Raw genomic sequence first — 27,122 nt, forward strand, 5'->3', positions numbered from 1 at the left:
AACTGTGAGGAGGGCAGGACCTTCTGAAATCTCAATGGGCTATTTATTTTTCTTGCCTCACCCCTCCCCCTTCCACTCCATCATTTGAATTTTCTTCTTGTCTGCTGATCTTAGAAGGGAAGTAGCAGAGGGTTCTTCACTTGTCGTCGGAGTGTGATGCAGTGCGTGCTGAGCCTATACCCATTCCACTGGGAGTGGGGGCTGGTGAATGTGTTTGTGGGGTCCAGGGCAGCCCACCCCCAGCCTTGACTGTCGTGACCCTCCCCAGGCAGCAGCTCAACTCGCAGGAGAGGGAGACAGCCTTTGAACATCATCTCCCTGTGGCCTTGAAAATAACATGTGACCTTGAAGACAAGGACTCTCATGGGGACTATAGGGGATCAGATGTGCCCACTGTCTGGAGTGTCCCGTGGTCTGTTGGTGATCTCTCACCTACCTCTCTTTAAAGGAAGGAGTTTCCTACAGATTCTGTGATGTCGTTCTTTCTCTCCTGGGGCCTTGAAGACTCAGTCAGGCTACAAACCATTCCCCCAGGAGAGGAGGCAGGCTAACCTTTGATTCCTGTTTGCACAAAGCAGGGAGTTAGCTAATCAGATGGTCTCCAGTGAGAGCCCACCCTGGGAGAAAGGCTCAGTGAAGGGGTGGATGCTGGGGTCTGAGGCTTAGAAGCTAAGTCTGGGCAGGGGAAGCCATGCATGTCTCTAACACCAGTTTCCCTGGGTGTAGCGAGGGTGCTTGTATTCTCTTGGGGGAGAGTCTCTAAACTGAGATGCTTGGATGGCTGATGCTCCTGCCACCGTGAAAGTGCAGGTTCTGGGGTCAGGGGTGTGATCTTCAGCCTGGCTCCAGCCACATGGGCTTCTGGAAGCCTGGCTCCAGTTGGTGGGCTTGGTTTGGGCTGCTTCGGAAACAAGTGAGAACAGGTCGTGGCTGGAGGAGGCGGGAGATCTGTACTGGCTTGAACGGTGACCGTGTGACGGATTAGAAAGGAGAGGAGGCTGACCAGCTCTTCTGCAGCCACTTCTGCAGTGCCAGCCACCATGCAAACAACACGATAATGATCACACGTGCCTCTGAGTCCCTTTTTCTCATCAAATAGTCTTTGGGTCAGGATTGGGCAACACATTATTAGCTGCCTCACCAGGCCACTGTGTCTGCTGGCCATCGACTTGCCATCCTTTCTTCCCCTCTTCCTCTCTTCTTTCTTCTCCCCTCCTTGAGAAATGTCCTAATTTGGGGGTTCACCCTAGATCAGATTGGTTTCCTGACCTCGCGTCTCACTCTGAAGGCTGGTGTGTCTGCAGGCAGTATGTCAACACCTTGGCCAGCATAAGCTGGGTGTCCTTATAGCCATGGCCTTGCGTATAGGTTCAACCTGTGGGTCCCGCACAGAGGGCCTGTCATCACTGAGGGAGGGTCCTGGGAGACCGCCCGCCATCAGGCATGCTGTGGGCTTCGTCCTTCCCTGGAGCCTGGGGCCTGCACCCCTGCACCTGCGTCTTTTCAGAATGAGCCAGGTCTCCAGGATGGTCCCATCTGGGGCCACCATGGAGAAGGACGCCACAGACCCTGAGGGGCTTCAGGGTCTGAGCCTTTGGGGACATGTTGCTGCCCATTTTAACCCACTGCAAGCTGGAGGCAGGGTATCCCTGGTTTTGGCAGGAAGCAGCCACCTTTCTCTGCAGCGAGGTGGTGGGGGGTGGGGTACGGGAGGGGCCGTTGCAAGGAGGTCAGGGCCATCTGGAACCCCAGAGCCAATGCTAAAGGCAAACAGCGCCCGGTCAGCACTGCCTCCAAAACATGAAAGCTGGGATGTCGTGGGAAACTCCTGTTCGCACAGCCCAGAGAGCCTGGCATTCAGGCGCGTTCGCGAGCATGGAGGCCTGGGGCAGGTTAATTAAAGTTAACTGAGTGAAAAAATAATTACAGAGACTGCGGAGGGGAGAGGCCCAAACCTGCAATTTAACTCTCAGCCTCAGAGCCTTGCTGAGAACTGTCTAGTCCTTGGAAATGTGTGTTTGGGCAGGGGAGGGTGGGGTTTCTCTGATTATCACTTCCTGCCTCATGCCCCATCTTCAGGTTGGATACAGAGGGACAAAAGCTGGGCTTTCCTCCCCCAGCACCTGGGTGCCAGGTCAGAGATGGGTTCCCTGTTCAGAATGTCAAGGCAAGGAGACTCCAGGCAGGGCTCATCCTTGCGCTGAGTAGCACACTGGTCTGGGGCCTGATCAGCACCCTGCTGTGTTTCAGGGGTTACTGGGGACTGCCCACCTGGCCTCAGTCTTCCTTGGGCACTGCCCTGTGCCAGGCAGGGACAAGTTCCCAAAGGGCTCCTTAGGTGGAAAAAGGGTGATGTCCCTGAATCCAAGTGGGTAGGGTCGGGTGAAGATAAGGGGAACAAGTGATAGCCTGCTCGAACCACCCCCCACTGCAGGAACTTACATCTTCCCTTTAGGCAGATGGCCTTGGGGGGCTGTCATCTCTTTCTTTCGGCCATGCCACATGGCATACAGGATCCTAGTTCTCCCGACCAGGGGTCGAACCCATTCCCCTCGCTGTGGAAACTCGAAATCCTAACCACTGGGCCACCAGGGAAGTCCCAGGGTGCCCCCGTCTTGACCCACAGCTTGACCCAACTGATGTCACTAGTTGGTATCGGGATATTTGGCAGGCGTCTCTTCTACTTCAAGGGGAGTGAAGGTGGGGGCAAGCAACATGGGCCTGGCCTGGGTCTGCAGTGGCCGGATCAGCAGGTGTCCATCTGCAGGGACACAGCCTCTGAGCCTGGGATCTGTCAGATCTGGGTCTGGCCACCCATCTCAGCTCCAGACCGCTTCCAGAGCTCGGATGACCATGATCTGGCTGGAACTTCAGCCCCTGTCGGTGTGACTAGCCAGCAGGGCTATGATTCCACCCAGCTCAGCCTTCCGTCTGTCGGGGGCAGGGACAGCTCTGGCTGATACAGTGGCGAGTCAGTCAGTCCCTGACATCTCTGGGCCTGAGAGGCCCCTTCTCAAAGCTTCTGGTTCTATGGAGACCCTTGTCCCCAGCATCCTGAAGACGGGAGCCAAGGCAGAGACAGGCCCAAGAACTTCTACTGGGCCTATTGTGAGCCACAGGGACCTGGATTCCTGCCTGAACAGGGCAGGGGGTGGCTGCTGTCCCCTGGCCGTGGGTGATAGGGCCCACACCAGGGTCCCCCCCCTGGGTGGGAGCTGGGGAGTATCTCACTCCGTGGCTTTTCTAAAGGTTCAGATACAGGAGACCCTGGCAGGAGGCTGGTGTCTCAGCCCCAGGTGGTGGCCCGGCTTCACCTCCCTGGGCTTCAGAAGGTCAAAGGGACGCACGTAAGGGTGGAGGGGGCCAGGGACTCCGCTTGGTCGCGAGCAGTGACCGGGGCCCTGGGCCTCAGTGATGGGCCGTCTTTCTCCCCCACTGCTCCGTAGACCTGGCCTGATGGACGCCCGGTGTGGACAATGAGGGAAGAACGCACCTCCCGCACCCGAGAGGTGACCCCCGAGCGAGCCCCGGATGTCCCCGCGAGCAGGAACGATGCGACTGGCTTGCATGTTCTCGTCCATCCTACTGTTCGGAGCTGCAGGACTCCTTCTCTTCATCAGCCTGCAGGACCCCACGGAGCTCGCCCCCCACCCAGCGCCAGGTGAGCCCTTGCACTCGGCCCTGCCGCCTGCTTGACCCGGCTCTCCCGCCCGAGGTGCAGGCCTTCTCATTGCCCCGGGGCCAAGGCAGAGGTTCCAGTCACCAGCCGCAGCGTGGGGGCACTGTATCTGAGGTCAGGCCACCAACCATGTGGTTCTGGCCTCTGACCTCTGGCCCGTGCACTGCTCTTGGGAAGAATGGCCAGGCTGCCCCTCTCTCATCTGGTCGTTGCCTCTGGTGAAACTCAGATTTCAGGGAATCACCACCTCTCGGGTCCTCTCCCACATGGTCTGGGATATCAGAGGACAAGTGACTTCTCCCTGAGCCCAGGCCTCCCCAATGGGACTCTGATTCTCTGCCCAGCGCTGGGGACCTCTCGAGTTCAGCCTCTCCAGCCTGGGCAAGAAAGTCGGGGTGCCTCAGTGCCTCCCGGCTTTGTAAATGCTGAAGAGCCTCCTGATGGCCTCCCCACCTGCTGCCTCCCAGCCCACTGGACTCGCAGAGGTGGGGATGGCAGTGAGGGGAGAGCAGGAAGGATGGTCCTGAAGCCTCATGGTGGACAGAAGGTAGAGAGGGACGCTCAGGCAAGGCCCCTCTGACTGGGACGTGGCCGAGCACCAGAGAGCATAGCCGACCTGGAGGGCCGCCAGCTTGGGGCCAAAGCCAGGAATCATTGGCATCATGTGAGGGGAAAGCACAGTTGCCAGGCCAAGCACCTGTGTTTACAACAGAGGTCCCAGAGGCCTTGTTAGGGGAGGGTCCTTGATGGCTTGACACCCCTGGGCTCCCAGACATGGACAGAAGAAAAGGGGCGTGGAGGCTGGAGGGTTAGTCAGAGGCATTCCCCCGCACCATCCCTGCCTACAGCCCACAGCCCAGGAGTGCAGGACACAGTGTTAGGGGGTCCCTGGCCCTGAGTGGGGAGGGCACAGGGCCTGCCACGGCTCACATGCTCAGGGCAGCCTGCATCCATGCTGAACTCAGCCTGGGGGCGCATAGGTGCCACGTGGAAAGGCGGAAGGAGCAGGAGGCCAGAGCTGGGCCTGGCAGCTGCTATTGGAGACCCTGGCGGGAGAGGCTGGTGAGTCGTTTCTTTCATCCTTGAGCTTCAGCCGGAAGCAGCCCAGCGTTGGGCGGGCCCCCTGGGGCCGGTGGTGAGTCACTGGTGCTGACTCACGCTTGGGCCGGACCCTCCATGGAGGTGGCTGTCGAAGATGGGTCTGGCTGCTTCCCAGCTGTGGAAGCAGAGACCCGTGACTGAGTCAGTCCCTCTGTGGAGACTTTGCAGCTTCACGTGGGCCCCAGCGTGGCCGGCGACTCTGTGAGCAGCACCTAGCTCCACGGGCCGCTTCCCCCCAGAGCACTCAGAGTTGCTGTCCACAGTTGTGTGGTATATGAGTGGGAGCAAGCTCCCAAAAAAGGCCTCTCGGACGCGGCTTGGGGATCACGGCGCCGTGTGTCCTCTGCACGTCTTGGTGTGTGCGCGCGGTTGGGGCACATGTGGGCAGAGGGTTCTCATGTCCTCTGTCTGCTTTCTGTGGGACCAGCCTTGGAGAGAAGGCTCGAGCGTGTCTTTGGTGTCCACTGGGGCTGGGTGCCCACCCGTGGTGTCTTCTGGGGACCGGTGTGATAGTCCTGAGTGGGGTCGCTGCCTGGTGACCTCGACACGTGCCCTGCCGTGCTCCAGCAGCTGACAGCGCAAAGACCTTGCCTCTTGTGTCACAGATTCCTGTCCTCGCCAGCTGGCATGGCCTGCACAGCTACCCTGGTGCACACGTGCGGATTACCTCGATCACTGGTGGAGTGGGGGCCCAGCGGACAGTGAGGGTTTCTGGGGTGGGTAGACTGGCAGGCGGGATGGCAGGAAGCTGAGGCCAGCCTCCCCCTGCAGCCGGGGATGTCGAGGACCTGGCAGACCGAGGTGAGGAGCATGCTTGGGTTTTGAGCTCCCTTCTTCTGGCTGTAAATGGAGCCGGACCACCTGGACGTAGCACCTGTACGTTCTACGTAAATCACCTCAAACACAGTCGTAAAACTTTAAGTAATGCTTACGTTACTTTCCCTGAGCAAAGTGTTCCTGACACAGGCTGTTTGTGTTGATTTGTTACTATTCATTTATTCTTCCCCTGTACTTCTCACGGCAGCCTAATTGTGATTCGGTACCAAGAAAGCAATATCAAAGTAATTTTCCACAACATTAGTTACAATTTTCTTCTGATCTTTCAAGTGAAACAATCCCATCCTGTTGTCTTCTCTGCGCACATAAACCTTGATTACATTTATCTGTTGGAAACCAGTGCTTACAAAGTGTATGTATCCAGCTGCATGGGTGGTTTGGCCCCAAGAGTCCTGGACAAGTCAGAATTTCAGCCGTGGGAGATGTAGACGTGAGAGGCTGCCCTGCCATCCAGATTGGGCAAGGCGGTGGGGGCATCTACAGAGGACATTCCCCACGGGCTCTTCTGGGGTTTTTTCCAGAAGCAGAAACTTTCCTGGGAATGCAGTCTGGGACCCGCTGTTGGTGGCGTTGGCCAAGATGGGAGGGGGAGGGTGGTCAGGTGAAGATGCAGAAACAAGCTTGGAAAGGCGGACAGAGCCATTAGCTGTTTGTGCTCCCTTGGGGCTGGCGTGTCCTTCAGATTTCTCCCATGCAGCTACCAGCTCTTAAAAGCACCTGAACTTTTCAGAGACCAGTCAGCAAATCTCACCTTGCTTAGTGCATTAGATGCAACCCTGTGGGATTGCCAGCTTCTGTAAACCAAGCGCTATTTTCCAAAATGTTTGCTATATTTTAGATCAAACCTTTTGGAACATAAATCACTGCCGGTTCACCTGCCTTCATTCTAAGATTAGGTGTTCTTGGGTATCAGAGAATCTACCTATCCTACTGTTTTTCATGTCTCCAATATTGCCAGGCCCTGAGGCCTCCGGAAACTCACGTCTTGACCCAGGAGACTACTCCTGCCCCTTCCCACAGTGGAAGAGAGCCGATCAGAACTGGGAATAACACATCCCATCATGCTGGCCCTGCAGGTGCAGAGGGCACTCTCCACGTGTGTGTTGTGAGTGGCCCGTCTTTATATACAGGCTTTAATACAAAGCAGAACTTTGTATTTTGGAGAGCTTGGGACACACAGAGAAGTAGATTAGAATAGTACAGTGAACCCCACATCCCGGGCACCCAACAGCCTCAATGGCGCCCCATCCACAGCCCCATACACTTATCTCTTTTCAGAGCATATATACTAGGGCCAGTCAGTTCCGTCATAAATATTTCTTTTTAAAAAAGCGTCCTGGTTTAGTTTGGCTGCACTGGGTCTTTGTGGCTGTTTGCAGGCTTTTTCCGCTCGTGGTGTGAGCACTTGTTATGCTGTGGCTTCTCTTGTTGCGGAGCACGTGTTCTAGGAGCACGGGCTTCAGCGGTTTTGACTCTCAGGCCCTAGAGCACGGGCTCCGTAGTTGTGGCTCACAGGCTTGGTTGCTCCACAGCGTGTGGAATCATCTGGACCAGGGATCCCACCCGTGTCCCCTCCATTGGCAGGGGGATTCTTATCCATTGTACTGCCAGGGATGTCCCCTAAATATTTCTTATAAAAAATTTTTTTCATTGGAGTATAGTTGATTTACAGTGTTGCGTCAGTTTCTGCTGTACGGCAAAGTAAATCAGTCATACATATGCCTACATCCACTCTTTCTTAGGTTCTTTTCCCATGTAGGTCATTACAGAGTATTGAGTAGGGTTCCCTGTGCTACACAGGAGGTCCTTATTAGTTATGTATTTTATGTATAGCAGTGTGTTTATGTCAGTCCTAATTTATTCCCCCCCTTGCTTCCCTGCATAACCATAAAGCCACAAAACCATAAATATTTCAATGTATTTCTTAGTTAAAAAGATAAGAATTCTTTCTTTTAACGTTCAACAGTTGTTTAATCTCATCAAATGTCCAGTGTTCACATTTCTAGTTATCCCACAAACGTGACAAACACCTTTATTTCCAATTTATCTTGTCAGTATCCGGATAAGGCTCACGTGTTACAACTGGTGGGCGAGTCGTTTAAGCCTCTCTCAGTCTCTGAGATGTCCTGCATGCCTTTACTTCCCTCTTGCTATTTATTGGAGGAAACTGGGTCACAGGTTCTGTAAGTTTCCCACAGTTGGGATTTTTGCTGATCGTGCCTGTTTGGTATAGAACAACATAGCCTTCTGCCCCTTGTACTCCCTGTAAATTACGTAAATTTAGCAGTTGATCAGATATAGGTTTGTTTTCCCTTTTTTGGCAAAAATTCATATGTGATCCTGTGTTCTTCTGTGGGGAGGAGTACATCTGCCCAGCTTTGAGTTACTGGTTAGCCACTGACCCTGTGGCTTCCTAAGTGGCTCAATGGTAAAGAATTCGCCTGCTAATGCAAAAGAGGCGAGTTCGATCCCTGGGTCAGGAAGATCCCCCGGAGTAGGAAATGGCACCCCACTCCAGTATTCTTTCCTGGAAAGTTCCATGGACAGAGGAGCCTGGTGGGCTACAGTCTGTGGGGTCGCAAAGAGCGACCCAGCTGAGTGACTAAGCATGCAGGCACTCTGCCTGCTCAATGGCATCAGTGACCAGTTTCATAGAAGACAATTTTTCCACGGACCAGGGCAGGGCGATGGTTTCGGGACGCTTCAAGCCCTGTTGACCCGACAGGAGGCGGAGCTCAGGCGGTAATGTAAGCGATGAGAAGCAGCTGTAAATACAGATGAAGCTTTCCACCGCCTCCCGCTGCTCACCTGCTCTACAGCCTGGTTCCTAACAGGCCACAGACTGATACTGGTCAGTGGCCCAGAGGTTGGGCCCCCCCTGGCCTAGACCATCCAATCAAGGCTGCACCATTCAATGTTCTTTTTTAAATTTATTTTTTAAGTTGAAGTTTAGTTGATTTGCCATGTTGTATTGACTATTGCTTTACAGCAAAATGATTCAGTTATACACACATATGCTTTGTTTCTCGTTCTTTTCCATTACGGCTTGTCATAGGGTGCTGAGTATAGTTCTCTGTACTATGCAGTAGGACCTCAGTGTTCATCCATTCTGTACATAAAAGCTTACATCCGCTAATCCCAGCCTCCTGCTTCATCCCTCCCCCAACTCCCTCCCCCGTGATCCTCTAATTGTACCATTTCTTCTACATTCTTTTAAGTGGGATGGATTTTGTTTTAATGGAATGAGGTGAGACATTGTTAGTGACCCGTGAAGCCGAAGTGAACAGTGCCTGGATTGGCTTATTTGTTGATATGTTTTCAAAAATGTGACCTTACGATACAGATTCTGTTACTAGCACACTACAGATTTTTTTTTTTTAATGCTTGGTTTTTGTAGAGTGGATTATTATTTTCTTAAATGCTTGGTTTTTGTAGAGTGGATTTTTGTTAAAGCAGGCCACCCCCACGTTTTAGTGAAGTGGCTCTTTGCTTTCCCAAAGCCGTGGAACTGTGGGTGGGGGGGATGCTGGGGACTGAGGCCAGTGCTGGGATGCTCAGGGAGGAAGGCAGCCATAGGGTTGGCCCAGGGTGCCCTGAGTGCAGACAGTCTCTGATGACTCAGCCCGTAACCAGCCCTAGGGTGTTACTTCCAGGGCATCCAGGAATAATAATAGTAATAACAAAAGTTTACCACATGCCAGCTCTTGGGCCAAGCCCTTTATGTGGTTTTATTTTCCCCTGTGGCTCTGCCACCCAGCATGCAGGATCTTAGGAACCCATGCCCCCTGGGAGTGTGGAGTCTTAGCCACTGGACCACCAGGGAAGTCCCCCTTTCCGTGTGTGTGTGTGTTCAGTCACTAAATCCTGTACGACTCTTTGCCGCCCCATGGACTGCAGCACACCAGGTTTCCCTATCCTTCACTGTCTTTCGGAGTTTGCTCAAATTCATGTCCACTGAGTCAGTGATCCAGCCATCCAACCATCTCATCCTCTGCTGCCCGCTTCTCCTTTTGCCTTCAGTCTTTCCCAGGATCAGAGTCTTTTCCAATGAGTCAGCTCTTTGTATCAGGTGGCCACTTACAGAGTGGACACAGACATACATCACTGATGGGGGCTAATGCTCCCAGTTGCTCACTGTGTGCCCAGCAAATGTGTGTCAAAGACACACATTTGACATGCATTTAGTGCCCATTTAATACCTTTGGAACCCCTTGAGTTAAATACCATTACACCGTTTGACAGACAAGACTGCTGAGGTAAGAGAGGTTACGTGCCATGCCGGGATTCATCTGTAGGGAGCCAACTGTTGCCTGCAGCACCTCCTGCCTTCTCAACACCAGTGATGCTCGCTCAGTCCGACCTGTCCAGATCCAGAGCAGAGTGTGGATCAAGGACACATGAGAAAATATGCGTGAGAAGAGCTCCCAGCACATCAGGGGCTGGCGTGAGACCTACGGACCCAGACTCACGGCTGAAGGCTCAGGCAGGCCCCGGTTCCCGTGAGCCCTTGGAGTGCTACAGGGGCGCAAGCCTTTGCTGCAGGCTCAGTCAGGGAGCCCTGGGGATTCTGAGGGTGCAGCAGCTGTCAGAGAGCCCACTCCAGTGACTGCATGTCGTGGAACTGTGGGCAGCAGCAGAGGAAGAGACCTCAGGCACGCAGAGAGTGGCTGGGAGGGGTGGAATGGGGACAGAAGAGAGGGCGAGGCCTGGGGCGGGCAGGCAGGCAGGGGCAGGAGAGGGTGGTTCAGCAGCATCATAAGGTTGGGGCAGAGTTGGCGACCACATGGATGGGAAGCTGAGGAGGGCAGCTGTCAGGGTTTCAAGGTGACTCTGGCTCCTGGTTTCTGGCATTGGTAGAGGGGAGTTGGGGTGCCACCCATCAAAGGAGACACTCCAGACAGGGAGTGGTTGGGGGAGGGGAGGAGAGACCGCGTGTTCTGTTTTGGGCAGATGGCCTCTGAGATGCTAGGCAGGGTGTGTGGAGTTGCCCTGCGTCTCCTCCACCCAGGGTTGCAGACTCACAGACCGCGGGAACAGGTGAGAGGAGCAGAAAGCTCCCTCCCTGCCCCACTCCTCCTCCATTGCGTCTCCTTTCACACAGGTCACACACTCACTCCTTCGCTGTCACACACCTGAGGGCAAAGTCCCGCCTGGAGGAGTCAGGAGGGCTTCCTGGAGGAGGGGAGCTGTGGCTTGCTTGATTGCCTTCTCCAGGGCGCAAGAGGTGACAAGATGCTGACCTTCAGCGGCAGCAGTGAAGTGAACTTGGGCAAGACTCAGAGCCCGGGGTGTCTCTTCCCAGTGCATGTTCAGTGTTCGTTGCTGTTCAGTCGCTCAGCCATGTCCAGCTCTTTGCAACCCCCTGAACTTCAGCACACCAGGCTTCTCTCTCCTTCACTATCTCCCTGAGTTTTCCCAAATTCATGTCCATTGAGTCAGTGATGCCATCCAACCATCCTATCTTCTGTCGCCTCCTTCTTCTCCTACCCTCAGTCTTTCCCAGCATCAGGGTCTTTCCCAAGGAGTCAGTTCTTCTCATCAGGGGGCCAAAGTATTGGAGCTTCAGTTTCAGCATCAGTCCTTCCAATGAATATTCAGGGTTGATTTCCTTTAGGATTGACAGATGCTAAGAATGGTGCCCTATATCTCATGGAAACTGACAGAGCCAGAATTGACTCAGAAATCAACAGAACTTCTTTGGTTCCCTAGAGCAGGGCTGTGTTGTTGGCCAGAGAAAGTGTGGCTCTCACTGTTGGTTCCATGGTTACTGCCCGTGCCAACTCTGAAGGCTACAGAACAATCTCAGAGGATTTGTCTTGTTCCTGCAGTGACTGCCTTTATTTGGGTGTGACCCTTTTAACCCTGAGATGCCACCAAGCCAAAGGCCATAGGAGTAACTGCTGAGTTGCTCTCAACAGCTCACACATGTGGAAAGAAAGGGAAGTCGCTCAGTCGTGTCCGACTCTTTGTGACCCCATGTACTGTAGCCTACCAGGCTTCTTCGTCCATGGAATTTTCCAGGCAAGAGTACTGGGGTGGGTTGCCATTCCCTTCTCCAGGGGATCTTCCCAACCCAGGGATCAAACCTGGGTCTCCTGCATTGCAAGCAGATGCTTTACCGTCTGAGCCACCAGGGAAGTCATGTGAGGGTGATGGGATAACCAGAAGTGTGCTGGCCGTCCTCCCCCCTCTCCACTGCCAGAGGATGGGCAGCCTGTGGAGCCCGGGTGCCTAAGCCCACACTCCCTCCCTGGCCAGGGGAACCAGCCCCTCCAGTTTCCATGGTGCCGTCTGCTTTGCCCAGGCAGGTGGGTTTTATTGGAATCCTCTTGAGTCTGTCTCCTGAAATCCTTTCCTAACGGCATTGCGGAACATCATATATATTTCCTACAACCCTTGCGAAGCTGACACCTCCTTGTTGTGACTGTGAATATAAGAAGTGACATGTAATTGCAGTGATCCATCCTGTTAAGTAGCTGGCAATATATCATTGCAAAATCAGCACGGCTGGGACTCTCAGAACTCGGTGTTTCCAAACAATGCACCTGCAAGCGTGTGTGTTCAAACTCTCTTCACCAAATGCTGCCCAGGATTCACTAAGGCTGCCTCACCCGCCATACCTCGCCTTGCCTTTCTTTGACCATAGCGAAGAAAAATTAACGCTAGGTAAAACCAAAAAGAAGAACTTCCCAGGTGGCACTAGTGGTAAAGAACCTGCCTGCCAATCAGGAGACGTCAGAGACGTGGGTTCAGTCCCTGGGTCGGGAAGATCCCCCGCAGGAGGAAATGAAATCTTGCCTGGAGAATCCCATGGACAGAGGAGCCTGGCAGGCTACAGTTCATAGGGTTGCACAGAGTCAGACACAATTGAAGTGACTTAGCATGCATACACACAAAACCAAAAGAAAAATTAATGCTGGGTAGTGTTGTTGCCTGAAGAATCCCAGGGACGGGGAAGCCTGGTGGGCTGCCGTCTATGGGGTCTCACAGAGTCAGACACGACTGAAGCGACTTAGCAGCAGCAGCAGCAACTGAGTTTTCAGTTCTCTGGAGGGTCTGCCTCGTGACACAGAACGCAGTGGATTCTCAAAGTCAGAACTGAGGCTAGGATGCTTGTGGCAGTACTCCTTCCAAGCGTGGCCCCGGGGCTTCCTGTCCCCCTTTCCTCAACTCGAGGGGCTTTAGTGGGGGTTCCTTCTGGTGCCCCAGTTCGGGCGATGAGCAGGATCAGCCCAGCTATCGCTGTGCTGGCAGAGGGAAGAAAACTGGTCGGGTCAGTGTGGATAGTTGGAGGGTTGGGGACCAGGGGTGACCAGAGCCCATGGCATGATGGCTGAGCCCCGCCTTGATGGGGTGGGAGCATTGAGGCAGGGCCTGCACACCTTAGGGCACCACTCACACTGTGCTCTGTGCTGATTCAGCATAGAGTTGATTTAAACTATGGTGTGAAGGGCGCCCCCTGGAGTTGTGCAGAGAATAGTACTGACGAAGGGGCAGACATAGGACCTCCATGGCAATCAGACAGTGAGAGCCAGAAAAGGGAGGGGGATGTGTCCGAACACATAGCCCTCAAGGGACTTCGCTGGTGGTCCAGTGGTTAAGCTCTGCCTTGCAATGCAGGGGACGTGGTTCGGTCCCTGGTCAGGGAACTGTGATCTCACATGCCATGGAGCCACTGAGCCCGAGTACCCTAGAGCACAGATGAGGCAACTAGAGAGTCCGTGCATGGTAACAAAGGATCTTGCGTGATGCAACCAAGATCCCTCATGCTGAAACTAAGACCGAACACAGCCGAATAAATAAATTTTTTTAAAAGAAGATCACATGGCCTTCAAGTGTTGGCACAGGAGCCCAGAGGGGCTGGTGGGCCCTGCGGGTGCCGGTTTCAGAGTCTTCTTTGAAGTCTGCTTTTGGGGGGAGCTTTGTAAGAGACCTAGCCCTCCCTCAGGGGTGCCCACCGTGAGCCCCTCAGGAGTAGGACTTTCTCTGCCCCCATCCCCTCTCCTGAGACACTGCCCCAGCCCCCAGCACCCTGGTACCTGCCTCTCTGATGTGGCCCCATTTCCGGGGTTCCTCCCTCCCCACTGCAGAAGACACCCTGGAGGTCTACCAGCCAGAGCCTTGATTTTCCTTTGGTGCATTTAGAAGACGCTAAATGAAAAATAATGAGCGTGTAGGAACTAAATACAGGAATCACCTAATTAAATTAGGAAACAGACATCTTATCACTGTAATCTGAAAATTGATATTAATAGAAGATGGTCCCAGCATCATTATGCTAAAGGTTCCTCAGGGTGGGGAAATTAAGAAGGAGAGCGGAACATAAAATTGGGACAATCGTATCCAATAAGAGCAAGACTTATGTTTTAAAGGAACTAAAGTAAAATGCTAAAAATAGAATACAGGATCACTGTGAGGCTCTAATGAAGTAATGGACAAAGATGGCTTTGAAAACCACAGAGCTCTACACTCGTGTAGGATGATAATTTTTTAAATGAGACAATGTAATTAAGCTTCTGTGTGCATGAAACCCAGTAATAGTTATCATTTATTGGCGCCAGGCACTGTCTCCAGGGGCCTTTACTTCATCTCCCTTCACCCAGTGAAATACAGGCATCCTTGTCCTGAACTTAGATTCAGAGAGGTGAGGTCAGTTGCCCAAAGTCCCGCAGCTAGAGTGGCAGAACCCAGATTCAAACGCAGCTTTGCCTGCTTGCAAAGCCCTTCCTAGGCTCACTTTGCAGCCCTCGCCCGCTGCTGCTTCTTAACGGCACGGTCAGCAGTTCTTACATTTTCTGATGTCTTTCTGCCATCTTCTCAAAGGGCATTTCTTGCCGACACGCAGCAGATTTCTTTGGCAGCCTGACTCCCTGCCCAAACCCGAGGGCTTCTCTGGCTTCTTGGTTAATACAGCCCACACAAAGACCCCTTCTGAAATTACAGTGCAGCTGGGAAACTGGGTCTCCCTTTGTGTCCCAGTCCAGGTGGAGCTGGACGGGGCTGAGCGACCTGAGCTGGACTGGAGGTTTCGAGGCTCGAGCCTCCCCCGGAAGCCCTGCATTCAGGTTGTGTCTTCACAGCAGCTGATTGTTCCGCAGCCCCCAGGCCCCCACCTGGGAGGTGAATCAGGCTCTATTCCCCTGCAGTGTGAGTCACTACTCCGTGGGCCCAGAGCGGGGCTCAGGTGTGGGTTGACCCCTTTCCCATCTGCCCCGCCCAGAATGAATAGGAGGGACCCAGTGGGGAGGAGGGGGGCTCAAGATCTGTGTGTGAGATGCCCAGAAGTACTCCTGGTCTGGGTCACTGCGGTGAGCTCACCTGGGCAGGCAGCAGTGGGGCATGCACCCCACACCTCCCCCACTTTGTGCCCATTCACCAGCCAGGCATCTTCAGTGGCAGTGGGGTCACTTGACTTGACATCAGAGTCAACCCCTCCCCACCCCCAGCTCAGCCCAAGAGCTCTGCCAGGAAGAGCAGGAGGGTAGGGCAAGACCTCAATCCCCAAGGCACAGGCCTCCAGGGGTGGCCTCGTGCCTGGCTTGTTTCCCTGCTCAGCCCTCCTTGGTCTGCAGTCTCAGGGCGGTGGGAGGGGGTGTGGGGAGAGGGGCTTGGGACACAGTGATTTTCGCTGCCAGCATGGGAAGGGCCTGGTCAGGTCCTAACACATGCTTATCCAGGCCCCACTAACCTTCCAGAAGTCCTAGGCTGCTAACGTGGGCGGCACAGAGGTGGTTCTGTGCGGGAACCTGATCCAAGGACAAGGGCCGTTGCTATGATTGTCGCATTTCTCCATGTCACCAGGTGGTTCTTGTGGGGTTTTTTTCCAACCTGGAAAAGGTCACGGTGGTAGTTATGACAACAGAAGTGCTGGAGGACGGTTCTGGAAGCCTCTGTGGGTCCATGGTGCAACGGGCCCATCAGGGGTGCTCTGTGTGTGGGCTGAGACCTGAGTGCCTCTGGCCAGGCTCTGTGGGGGCTCTCACCTGAACCCCACTGCCTGCCAGGTGGCTGTATACATAAACTGCCTTTCCGTTTATGGTGACACTTTTCATGTGGCTTTAGGGTCACTAAGGGTGTCCTTCCCAAAATCTTTGCAGGAAGCTGGGGACTTAGGCAGATCTCATCTGAGTCAGAAGCTCATTGTTATGTATCTGCTGATGTTTCCATTATAAAGCTTATCCCTCAGGATTTGGGGCTCTACAGTTTTAATTTGGAAGTTTAGTTGCTCAGTCGTGTCCGACTCTTTGAGGCCCCATGGACCGTAGCCCACCAGGTTCCTCTGTCCATGGGATTTCCCAGGCAAGAATACTGGAGTAGGTTTCCATTCCCTTCATCAGGGGATCTTCCTGACCCAGGGATCAAACTTGGGTCTCCCACATTGCAAGCGGATTCTTTACCATCTGACCCCCCAGGGAAACCTATAGGTTTAACTTGGATCATGGTAAAACTTGGTGGACAATTCTCTCATTTAAAATTTTCTATTTATATGGGGAAAACAGCCAAACATAAATGGGTTCCATTGCCCTCAACAGCTGCTGCTCTGATGCCCCTGCACAGCTAATTGGCTCCCAACAGAGAGGTGAGGAGCCCTGGCGGGGTGTGGGGGGGTCTTTCCATGCTCCTGGTCTGGGGTACAGGCAGGAAACTGGGGGCTGCCTCTCCCCAAGCCCTACAGCCTGGCCACAGTGTTTCCCAGCCCTCCTCAGAAGTGCTGAAGACTGACCACCTTCAGGGTAGGCTGGCCCCATACAAGCTACCCACTCACCCCAGGTTGGGTGCCCCAAAGCAGGTCCCGCGTGGCTCAGTTGGTAAAGAATCTGCCTGCAATGCTGGAGACCTGGGTTCGATTCCTGGGTCAGGAAGATCCCCTGGAGAAGAAAATGGCAACCCACTCCAGTATTCTTGCCTGGAGAATCCTGTGGACAGAGGAGCCTGGCAGGCTACAGTCCATGGGGTCACAAGAGTCGGACACAACTCAGTGCTATTTTTCTTTCTTTAAAACAGGTCAAGGGTCCAGTCCCTAGCCCGTGACTCTCAGTCCAGGCAGTTCCTAACCTGGGTTGGATCTGTGAACCCCCCACCGCATTTTGCTCATATGTCTCAATGTGCATAGGTCCTGGGAAGAAAAGGTAGCCTGGGAAGAGTCTGGGATCCCCACCCCAACTCCCCAAAGGCTACAAGCATCTGTGAGTGCTTTCCACCCCTTGCCCTCAGGGTCTGGGCGTGCCCGGGACAGAGGGAGATAAGAAAGAGGAAGGGATGAGGTGGGGATGTCAGTAAAAAATAGAGTGGGGTCACCAGGCCCATCAGAGTATGTCCCTGCACAGAGCTGCCAGGGAGACCACCAGGAGCGGCGTTCGGGGGAAAGGGGGACAGATGGCTCCTGGCTCCTTGGGCAGGGCTGCTGCTCAGCTCCAGCCAAGAGTTCTGTGTGGGATGTGGGCCCAGGGTAGCCAGATCTTCCTTTTTATTCTTTCAAGGAAGCGAGACATCTGTAACATACAGTTATGTCATTTCTTCTGATTTATAAGTGGCTGCTCAAATTTTAGAAAGTGTTTTCAGAGTTAGTTGGTCACACTTGGCACCTCCTGTTGGTCAGATGGGCTGGAAGGAGAGGGGCTGTGCACCGCCCCAACCTCCTCAGGGCTGAGACCTGCCCCTTCCCACCTTCTCTGTGCTACCCACCGCCATCGTCACTCCCAGGACAGAGAGGTGGTAGGTCTCCTTGCCGGACAAGGAACTCATTAACTCTTTGCAGCCTTGGCAAGATTCCCTTTAAGCCAGTCCCAGGCAGAGCTTTTCCAGGTGTCTGCTGATCAATGGTGGCCTCCCGGAGCCCGAGGGGCCCCTACCCAGCTTAGGGGCCCCACCAGATCACCCCTTACCATTCAGGCATGGGACCTGGGGTGGGACGCCCAGAAGGTGACTGATCTGCAGAAGTGTCAGGGAGTCAAGGGTCACGGAGTGGCTCCACATCCGGGGCAGTGGCCTTGGGGCTGTGAGTGGCACCTGAGTGTCCCAGCAGCATCCAGGGAGGGCCACCTGGGAGTGTGCTGTGAGCAGTGTGTTGGTCTGAGTGCTGGGTGCCAGAGTCAGCTGCACAAGGTTACACAAAGAGGAGACTTCCCTGGTGTCTCAGACGGTAAAGTGTCTGCCTGCAATGCAGGAGACCCGGCTTCAATCCCTGGGTCGGGAAGATCCTCTGGAGAAGGAAATGGCAACCCACTCCAGTATTCTTGCCTGGAAAATCTCATGGACAGAGGAGCTTGGTGGGCTACAGTCTATGGGTTTGCAAAGAGTCAGACACGACTGAGCAACTTCACTTTCACTCTTCACATTTCACATAACGAGGAACTAATAGTACCTAAACTAGAACCTGGGTGTTTGGGTCCCAAAGACACAGATCAAACCAGTCAATCTTAAAGGAAATCAACCCTGACTATTTCTTGGAAGGACTGATGCTGAAGCTGAAGCTCCAATACTTTGGATGCAAAGACCCAACTCATTGGAAAAGACCCTGATGCTGAGAAAGATTGAGGGCAAGAAGAGAAGGGGGCGACAGGAGATGATGGTTGGATGGCATCACTGATTCAATGGACATGAATTTGAGCAAACTCTGGGAGACCGTGAAGGACAGGGAAGCCTAGTGTGCTGCAGCTATGGGGTCGCAAAGAGTTGGGCATGACTCAGCGACTGAACAGCAACAACTGACTGCCACTCAGAGCTGAGATGCACAGTGTTGGAGGGCCAGCCGGGTGCCTGCATACGCTGCCATGCTGATGTGTGGGGTGCACTTCTTTCCTGTGAGTTGCAGCATAGTCTGGTTTGTTCACAGATCTACTGGTGAAGGACGGAGACCTCTGTGAATGGTGTGCGTGTCTGACTCTCGTTCACGGTCCTGTGAAGGAGTGTATATGTGTGCAACCACGAGGTACGTGTGTGTGTGCCTTGGGCTTGAAGCTCACATAGGGACCGTTTCCCACTGAAGTTGGGGGCTGACTCCTTGTTGTGCACACTGACAGTCCCGCCTGCCACAAGCAGCGTGGGACACACACAGTCAGGGCCCGGGCTGGGGCAAGTGACTTGGGTACCAGGGCAGGAGTTGTCTGCAGGTTGTCAGCACAGAAGTGGGTGAGAAATTAATTACCATTCCAGCAGGAACTCGGCAAACCAGTTATTGTAACCCCCTCCTGCGACCGGAGCAGACCAAATAATGAAATTACATTCATAATATTTCAGGTTGAGTGATTGCTGCTCGAATTAGTTCCTTCCCAGAACCCAGCCAGAAGTAGCGGCAGTAATTAAAGGATTTTCTCGGCTAAACCAAGTCTGCTCATCAGGCACGTACAATATACAGGGCTTGCAAAATGTGTGCCGGCTTGCACCTGCCTGGGAACAGGATGACAGTCAGTGAGGGCAGGAAGGCCACTGGTCAGAAGGAGGTGGGTTCTTACAGCTTTTCCACTTTCATTCATTTATGTTAGAGATATTTATTGAGTCCCAGTATAGCCAGACACTGGGAATCTGCAGGGAATAGGGCCGTGAGGCCCCTGTGCTCATGGAACTCAGCAGTGAGTACTGTGTGTGCACGTGGTCAGTTGCGTCCAACCCTTTGAAACCCCCAGGGACTGCAGCCCGTCAGGCTTCTCTGTCCATGGAATTTTCCAGGAAAGAATACTGGAGCGGGTTGCCATTTCCTACTCCATAGCATCTTCCCAACCCACGATCAAACTCGAGTCTCTTGAATCTCCTGGCAGGAGGATTCTTTATCACTGCGCCACCTGGTAAGCCCCAGAAACTAGGGTGATGGGGAATTCCTGGTGTCCACCCACCTCTTTCCAAAGCAGACTGGTCACAGGAGTCCTGTGATGTCTAGAACTGCCTCTTCCTTCCACTTTAGGGCCCCAACTTAGGGTCTGAGGCTGACACCATGCTGGGACTCCCTGCTCATCAGAGAAGGAGGAAGGAAGGGCATTGGAATGGCATGATCCCCACCTGACCTGTCCTGTGTCCTCGAGCAGGGGTGAGGGAACCAGGTTCAACCACAGGAGTCAGGTGGAGCTCGCACCCAGGCTGGACCCTCCCTTCCCCAAGCCAGTTTTGTGTTTCTTCCTTTTGCTTCCCTGAGATTAACACACAGCCCTCCTCGGGGAGCAGAAAATGCCAGAATCCCAAGAGAGCAAAGATCGGTAGCGTGGCTGACAGAGCTGATGCACCCACCCACCCTGGGTAAAACAGAACCTACGACTTCCTTAAAACTCCAGAAGGAAAGTGAAATCCCAGGACCAGCAAGTGAGAAGGATTAGCGAGAAGCAGTGAGCACCAGGGGACACCTGCCACCAGGCCTGCGGCTAGAGCCTTTTATACAAAACAGCTTTATCCGGGTATGATTTACATGCCATAAAATTCACCTGTTTTAAGTGCACGCTTCAGTGATTTTTTAATAAATTTACAGAGCTCTGTAATCGCCACAATCCAATTTTAGGGTATTTTCATTGCCACCGCCCCCTCCCCAGGTCTCTGCCGTCTGCAGTCACTCCCCATTGCCTCAGGCACCCACTAATCTGCTTTCTGTCTTTATAGATCTGCTCATAAATGTAATCATACAATATGTAGTCTTTTACATCTGGCTTGTTTCACTTAGCGTCATGTTTGTGATCACTTGTCATCACGTAACCTTTCAGTAGTTACCCCTCTTTATCATTCCGTAGTATTCTGTTCCATGGATTTTTGGTTTATCCACTCACCAGTGGATGGACACTTGGAATGTTTATACTTTTTGTCTGTTATGAAGAATGTCACTAGGAACATTCATAGGCAAGTCTTCCTGTGAACATATGTTTTCGTTTCTCTTGGGTAGATACTTAGAAGTAGAATTGCTAGATTGCTTAGTGGCTTTATGTTGAATTTTCAAAGAAACTGTTGCCAAAATGGCTACACTGTTTATGTTCCTGCCAATAATGTGTGAGGGTTCCAATTTCTCCACATTCTCATCAACACTTGTTATTATCTGTCTTTTTCATTATAGGCATTCTAGTGAGTGTAAGGGTATCTCATTGTTAGTTTAATTTGCCTTCTCTAATGACTAATGCTGTTGAGCATATTCTCATGTGCTTATCAGTCATTTGAATATATTCTTTGGTGAAATATCTATTCAGATCTTTTGCCCATCTTTTAAATTGAGTTATTTGTCTTTTATGGAGTTGTTATTTTGTTTTGTAGATACAAGTACTTATTAGATTTGCAAATAATTTCTCCCATCTGTGGTTTGTGTTTTCATTTTCTTAATGGTGTCTTTTGAAGTGCAAAAAGTTTTTAAATTTGAAGAAGTACATTTCTCTCTCTCTCTTTTTTTTTTCTTTTATGGATCATTCTTTTGGTGTTGTATGTAAGAAATCTTTGCCTAGCTTAAAGTTATAAAGATTTTCCACCTATGCTTTCCTTTTAAAGTTTTCTGGTTTCAGCTCTTCTATGTCTGTGACACATCTTGAGTTAATGTTTGTGTTTTATGTGAGACTATGGTCTTTTTCTTCTCTGATGGTTCAGATGGTAAAGAACCTGCCTGCAATGTGGGAGATGCAAGAGACGCAGGTTCCATCCCTGGGTCGGGAAGATCCTCTAGATAAGGAACTGGCAACCCACTCCAGTATTCTTGCCTGGAAATCCCATGGACAGAGGAGTCTGACAGTCCATGGGGTCGCAAAGAGTCAGATAAGACTCAGTGACTAACACAGTGATCTTTTGCAGGTGGATATCCAGTTTCCTAGCACTGCTTATTGAAAGCTGTCTTGCCCCTCCTCACCCCCATTGAATTGCCTTGCTGCTTTTGATTTTCCAGGCAAGAGTACTGGAGTGGGTTGCCATTGCCTTCTTCTGGTCCAAATAAATTGGCTTTAAATGTAAGGATTTGTTGCTGGTGTCTTAATTCATTTCCACTGATCTATTTGTTGATCCTTCCCTGGTGGCTCAGTGGTACAGAACCTGCCTGTGATGCAGGCAATGTGTGTTTAATCCTTGGGTCAGGAATATCCCCTGGAGTAGGAAATGGCAACCCACACCAGTATTCTTGCCTGGAGAATCTAGAAGAGCCTGGTGGGCTACAGTCCATGAGGTCATAAGAGTCAGACATGACTGAGCAACTGAGCATGTGTGTGATGTAGAAGAATATAAATATTTACTTTAAAAAATAATAAAAACCTGGACTTCCCTGGTGGTCCAGTGGTTAAGAATCCACCTGCCAGGTTCAGTCCCTGGTCCAGGAAGATCCCACATGCCCAGGTACCACAACTACTGAGTCCACACTCTTTAGCCCACAGGCCACAACTACTGAAGCTGGAACACCTAGAGCCTGTTCTCCGTAAGAGAAGCCGCCGCAGGGAGAAGCCTGAGTATTGTACCTAGAGAGTAGCCCCCCGCCCTTGCCACAACTAGAGAGAGCTTGTGCACAGCAACAAAGACAAAATATAATAATAAAAATAAACACTCATCTTGTGGGGGCTTAGGAATTACAATAACATGGAGGCTTGCATGGGGGCCAGTAATTGGATTCAAAAGTTCTGAGATCTTTATCTTGTTACAAAGCAAAATGAGATAGTAATAAACTTTGGACTTTACTTTGAGCCACAGTGTGGCTCAATCCTGGAAGTAAAATGTATATCTTCTGAGTCTCTGCACTGGCCCCTCTCAGTGTAGAGCTGAGCACCTGTTCACCTCTTTAGTGAAAGGGGATTCCCAGCCTGTGGTTGTGGGGATGGTAAACCCTCAGCACTAGACAGATGAGCTCAACAGCCATGGACTAGTCACAGCCTGGGGGAGGAGGACCCCACGTGCCACACCCCTCGGGAACAGGGAGAGAGAACAAGCAGGAGTCACGGGAGGCAGGCTAGTAGTATCAGGAGGGTGAGGCAGCCCCTGGGTCACACGGGAGGATGTCATTGGCTTGTTTGAACGATTCCACGGGCTGCTAGGGCACTGAAACCTGCTACTTGGGGTAAGCAGAAATAATCTGGTCCCCTTGATGGGTTTTCGGCTAGAGGACCTTTTCTGCAGGAGCAGAGTTGGGAGGGGCCTTGCCTTGGGCCGCTGGAGGCCCTCCCGGTTTCACCAGGCAGCATGTGGCATTGAGCCTTAATTTTAGGCCTTACCCTTCAGCAGCAGACTGTCCCATAGGAGCCTAAGAGTAGAAATACCTCATCCCGTGTGGGGGTAGCCCTGAGCCAGGGTCTGGAAAAGGGGCTTCTTGCCATAGTCTCAGGACTCCCCCCAACCCGGCTAGGATGCTGGGACCTTCCTGGCTCCTGCTCGTTACCCTTTGCCCTTCTACCCTGCCTGTCTGTACATCCATCTCTCTCCACCATCTGTCCATCCTCATATCCATTTTATAGGCACATGCTGTAAAAACCCATAGCCTCCAGGCCTAGTTTGTGACTCCTTCAGAAACGATGTCGGGGCTTCCTGAGTGGTTCAGTGGCTAAGGCTCCATGCTCCCAATGCCGAGAGCCCAGGTTGGATCCCTGGTCGGGGAACTAGATCCCACATGCTGCAACTGAAGGTCCCACACACCCCAACAAAGACTGGAGATGCCTCAGGCTACAACTCAGACCCAGGGCAGCCAGATAAATAAACATACACATATTTCTAAGAAGAGGAAGAAAGGATTATATAGAGGGAGACTGGCCAACCAGTGTGGCCCTCACCCCATGGACTGCAGCCAGGATCCAACAGCGAGGCCCTGAGCCCAGCACTGGGGTTTCTGGTACTCATACCCCCGACCTGCCACAGGTAACCCAGCATCACCTGCCACAGACCCCTTCATCCCTGATGCACACAAGGGGTCTGGAGCCTGGGCCTTGCTCACTGCCGTTTCAGGAACCAGCGTAGTTCAGCGGGCGGTTGAAGCGAGGCTCCACCTGCCACATGTGGCTGCTCCCAGTCCACAGGGCTTTGTGAAAAGTGCCGCATCTTCCAGCGTCTCCTCTCAAAGCAGAAGAACGGGCATGGGTCCCCCTGGCAGGTACCACTTCAGCAGTAAAGCAGCAGCAGGCTCCCCCCTCAGCCCTTTGAGGCACCGTCTCAGAGGCAGTGGAGGCAGTTGTGCTGGTGAGGCCGTTGCCTCCCCACCCTCTTTCCCTTCCCAGGGTCTCCATTCTTTGAGGCATGTAGCTACGAGGCAAAACCCGAGCATTCCGAGTTGTTCCTGTTGGAGAGGCTGGGACTGGGGTTTTGAGCCATGGATTCTAGACAGAGGCTGGCTGAGGAGTGCGAGGCTGGGTGAGAGCAGCCTGCATGCCAGCTTCCATACCTGGCACCTGAAGGGGCAGCTGCAACTTAGAATAATGGTTCTCAGCCTGGGCTACGTGTTAGAGTCACCTACGTGCTCAGTCACTCAGTTGAGTCCGACTCTTTGCAACTCCATGGACTGCAGCCCGCCAGGCTCCTCTGTCCATGGGATTCTCCAGGCAAGAATACTGGAGTGGGTTGCCATGCCCTCCTCTGGCAATTTTCCCGACCCAGGGATCGAATTTGAGTCTCATGTCTCCTGCATTGGCACTACTCCACTAGCACTACCTGGGAAACCCTGCGGAAGTGTTAAAAATCTGATGTCCAAGTTGCCCCCACCAAGCCCCAGCCTTCCCATCCAAGACCAGTCAAATCCAAATCTCCTGGGGGAAAGGACCCAGGCAGCAGCAGTTTCCCGAGCTCCCCAGGCCACTCCACTATGCAAACAATTTTGAAAACCACTGGATTCAGAATAGTGTTTCTCAGACTTTAACATAACTGCAGGTCACTTGGACAACCTGTCAAAATGCAGATTCGGATTCTGTAGGTCTAGGTTGGGCCCAGGATTCTGCATGGCTGACAGCAAGCGTTCATAATTGGAATCACGCCTCTGAAAGTGTGGCTGTGGACCGGCAGCATCCACAAAGCTTGGGAGCTCCCTAAAGATGCTGGGAGCTTCCTAAAGATGCAGACTCTCGGGCCTGCTGCCAGATGTACTGAATTAGAATCTGCAGTTTGATAAGATTCCCAGGTGGTTTGAATGTACTTGGAGGTTGAGACATGCTGGTTTAGGAGACTTTAATGGCCTAGCAAGGGCTTCCCAGGTGGCATTAGTGGTAAAGAAGCTGCCTGCCTGTGCAGGAGACGTGAGACGGGTTCGATCCCTGGGTCCGAAAGATCCCCTGGAGGAGGGTATGGCACCCCACTCCAGTATTCTTGCCTGGAGAATCCCATGGTGAGAGGAGCCTGGCGGGCTACATTCCATAGGGTCACGAAGAGTCAGACACGACTGCAGTGACTTAGCATGCACGCCAGTGGCCCAGCAAGCCTTAGAGAGAGGGATAGCCCTCTCTGCTTCCGGGGCCTCATCAGGGGTCACAGGCAAAGGTCTCTTTGCCATCAGATGACAGAGCCCAGGCTTGGGTCCTTCCAGAATCCTGACAGCCCTTTCGTTCTCTCACTCTCCTATGCTGGGGCCTGACCCAGCCGGATATGGGCCTCCCTTTGCTCTCCCCATGCTTCAGCACTTCCTTCCGCATCCTGCCTGGTGGGAGATCCTGACACCGGGCCTGCTCACACTGCCTGAAGCCTTGAGACTTTGGCTGCAGCTTTGCCCAGCAGCCTTGCCCATTGGGGGAGCGCACAGCCTGCTGGCATACAGCACCCGCTCCAACACAGGTCCCCACTGCACCCTCCCTGCAGAGCCAGTCAGCCCCACCCTCCCCAGAGCCCTGACCCCAGCACCAAGGCCACTGGCTGCCGCCCTCTCTCACATAGCCACTTCCTTCTAGAGGGCTGGGCTGGGGTGCCTGCTCTGCTGTTTTCATATTTACCCTGTTGCCATCTGAGCTGCCTCTCTGCTCCTGCCAGTAAAGAACTCCAGCTCTGCCCTCAAACAAGTCACTAGCTCACCCTGCACCCTTGGCCCTCCCTTTCCCCATCCTCCTGGGGCTGCTGTTTGGTCCAGTCATGGGTACGCTGTGAGTGGCCCGCCGTTCCCAGTCCACTGTCTGCCTGGCCCGTCCCCTGCCTTGTCGCCTGAGGCAGGGGGATCAGAGCCAGGGGTCGACCAGAGCCTTGTCGATCCGAGCCCCTTCAGGAGCTGGGACTCCCATTCCCAGGGGTGGGGAACTCAAGAGGTTTTGGCCTCAGTCTTGCAGCTTCTCCTGGAACTGGGGGCAGGGCGCGAAGCAGACCCAGAGGACTGGTTTGGGAACGGATAGAGACGGACCTTAAGGTAGTGCTGATAGGGCTGTGATTTAGAAAACGGAAGATAAGACTTGCTGGGACTGTCAGCTGTGCATCCCAGCATGCTTCTGGTTGCCTTGGCAACTCAACAGGTTCAACCCCTTTTCCGGGCATCGCTGTCTGCTCAGGCGGGAGGTGACAGGAACCCTGGTGGTGTGCAGGTCTTCAGCAAGCAGATAGCTCAGCGCCCAAGATGTTCCTCACCTCTTCGCTGGATTTGCTGACCTCGCTTGTCATCTAGCTACCTGCAAGATCCTGTGATCATGTCCAACCAGCCACCCATCATCCGTAAACAGTCCCTGAGTGTCTGCTGTGTGCCTGGCTTCGTGCTGGCCTCTTTAGGCCAGTATATGAGTTCCCAGCCCTCTAAATCAAACAGGAATGCCCTCTGTGGGTCCAAAGATAACTGGGCAAGCCTGGAGGTCAAGAAAGCCATAGAGATTTTTTGTTTTTTACCAGCACATATGTGAGTTCATTTAGAAGATATTCTCAACACATATACACCACGAGCCTGCCTACCACCCTCTGTCAGGCCCTGCTTATATACATGTAATTTGCATAAACACAATCACGTTCTTCACACTGTAATCTGTTTTCTTTCACCTGATGCTACACGGGGGCTTCCCAGGTGTCGCTGGTGGTGATGAACGTGCTTGCCAATGCAGAGACATAAAGACTCAGGTTCCATCCCTGGGTCAGGAAGCTGCCCTGGAAGAGGGCATGGCAACCCACTCCAGTATTCTTGCCTAGAGAATCCCCATGGACAGAGGATCCTGGTGGACTACAGTCCATGGTGATGCAAAGAGTTGGACACAACTAGATCAACTTAGCCTGCACACATGCAACGCTGAATGATGGACCTCTTTCCACAAAACATGTAAAGATTCTTTTCACCCTTTTTAATGGCCTAAAGGTCTTCATTGTAAAGATGTACCATCGGTTTATTTAGCCAGCTCCCTACTGACTTACGTTTTAGGCGTTTGCAGTTTTCTGGCTAGTTTGTGAATTATTTCTGTTTCCTCTGGGGTCATCTTTACCTGTTTGCTGCTTTTGGTCTCTGTCATGTTGGATGCAGTTCTCAAATGCTTGACGACCCTTAGATGTCAATTCATAGTTGAGAGCAAGTCGCCAAACGCCTGATTATTTGATGTAAGGTTGGGGGCAGAGCTCTACTTCATGAGGTGCGGGGAGGAATCGGCCATCTAACTGGAGTCTTCCAAGGAAGTATGAGTTATATGCTAGGCCCACCACGGACCAC

General features: G+C 52.8%; 1 protein-coding gene across 1 annotated transcript in view; it reads left to right on the forward strand.

Annotated features, from left to right (window-relative positions):
• CHST8 (carbohydrate sulfotransferase 8) overlaps positions 1–27,122 on the forward strand; it is a 141,566-nt gene that overhangs the window by 65,525 nt on the left and 48,919 nt on the right. The window contains exon 2 of the mRNA XM_069552322.1: positions 3,447–3,661. Within this exon, the coding sequence (XP_069408423.1) occupies positions 3,532–3,661 (130 nt within the window). The 5' untranslated portion in view covers positions 3,447–3,531. The remainder of the gene's footprint in view (positions 1–3,446; positions 3,662–27,122) is intronic.

The sequence above is a fragment of the Ovis canadensis genome, chromosome 14, assembly GCF_042477335.2.
Source record: "Ovis canadensis isolate MfBH-ARS-UI-01 breed Bighorn chromosome 14, ARS-UI_OviCan_v2, whole genome shotgun sequence".
Taxonomy (NCBI): domain Eukaryota; kingdom Metazoa; phylum Chordata; class Mammalia; order Artiodactyla; family Bovidae; genus Ovis; species Ovis canadensis.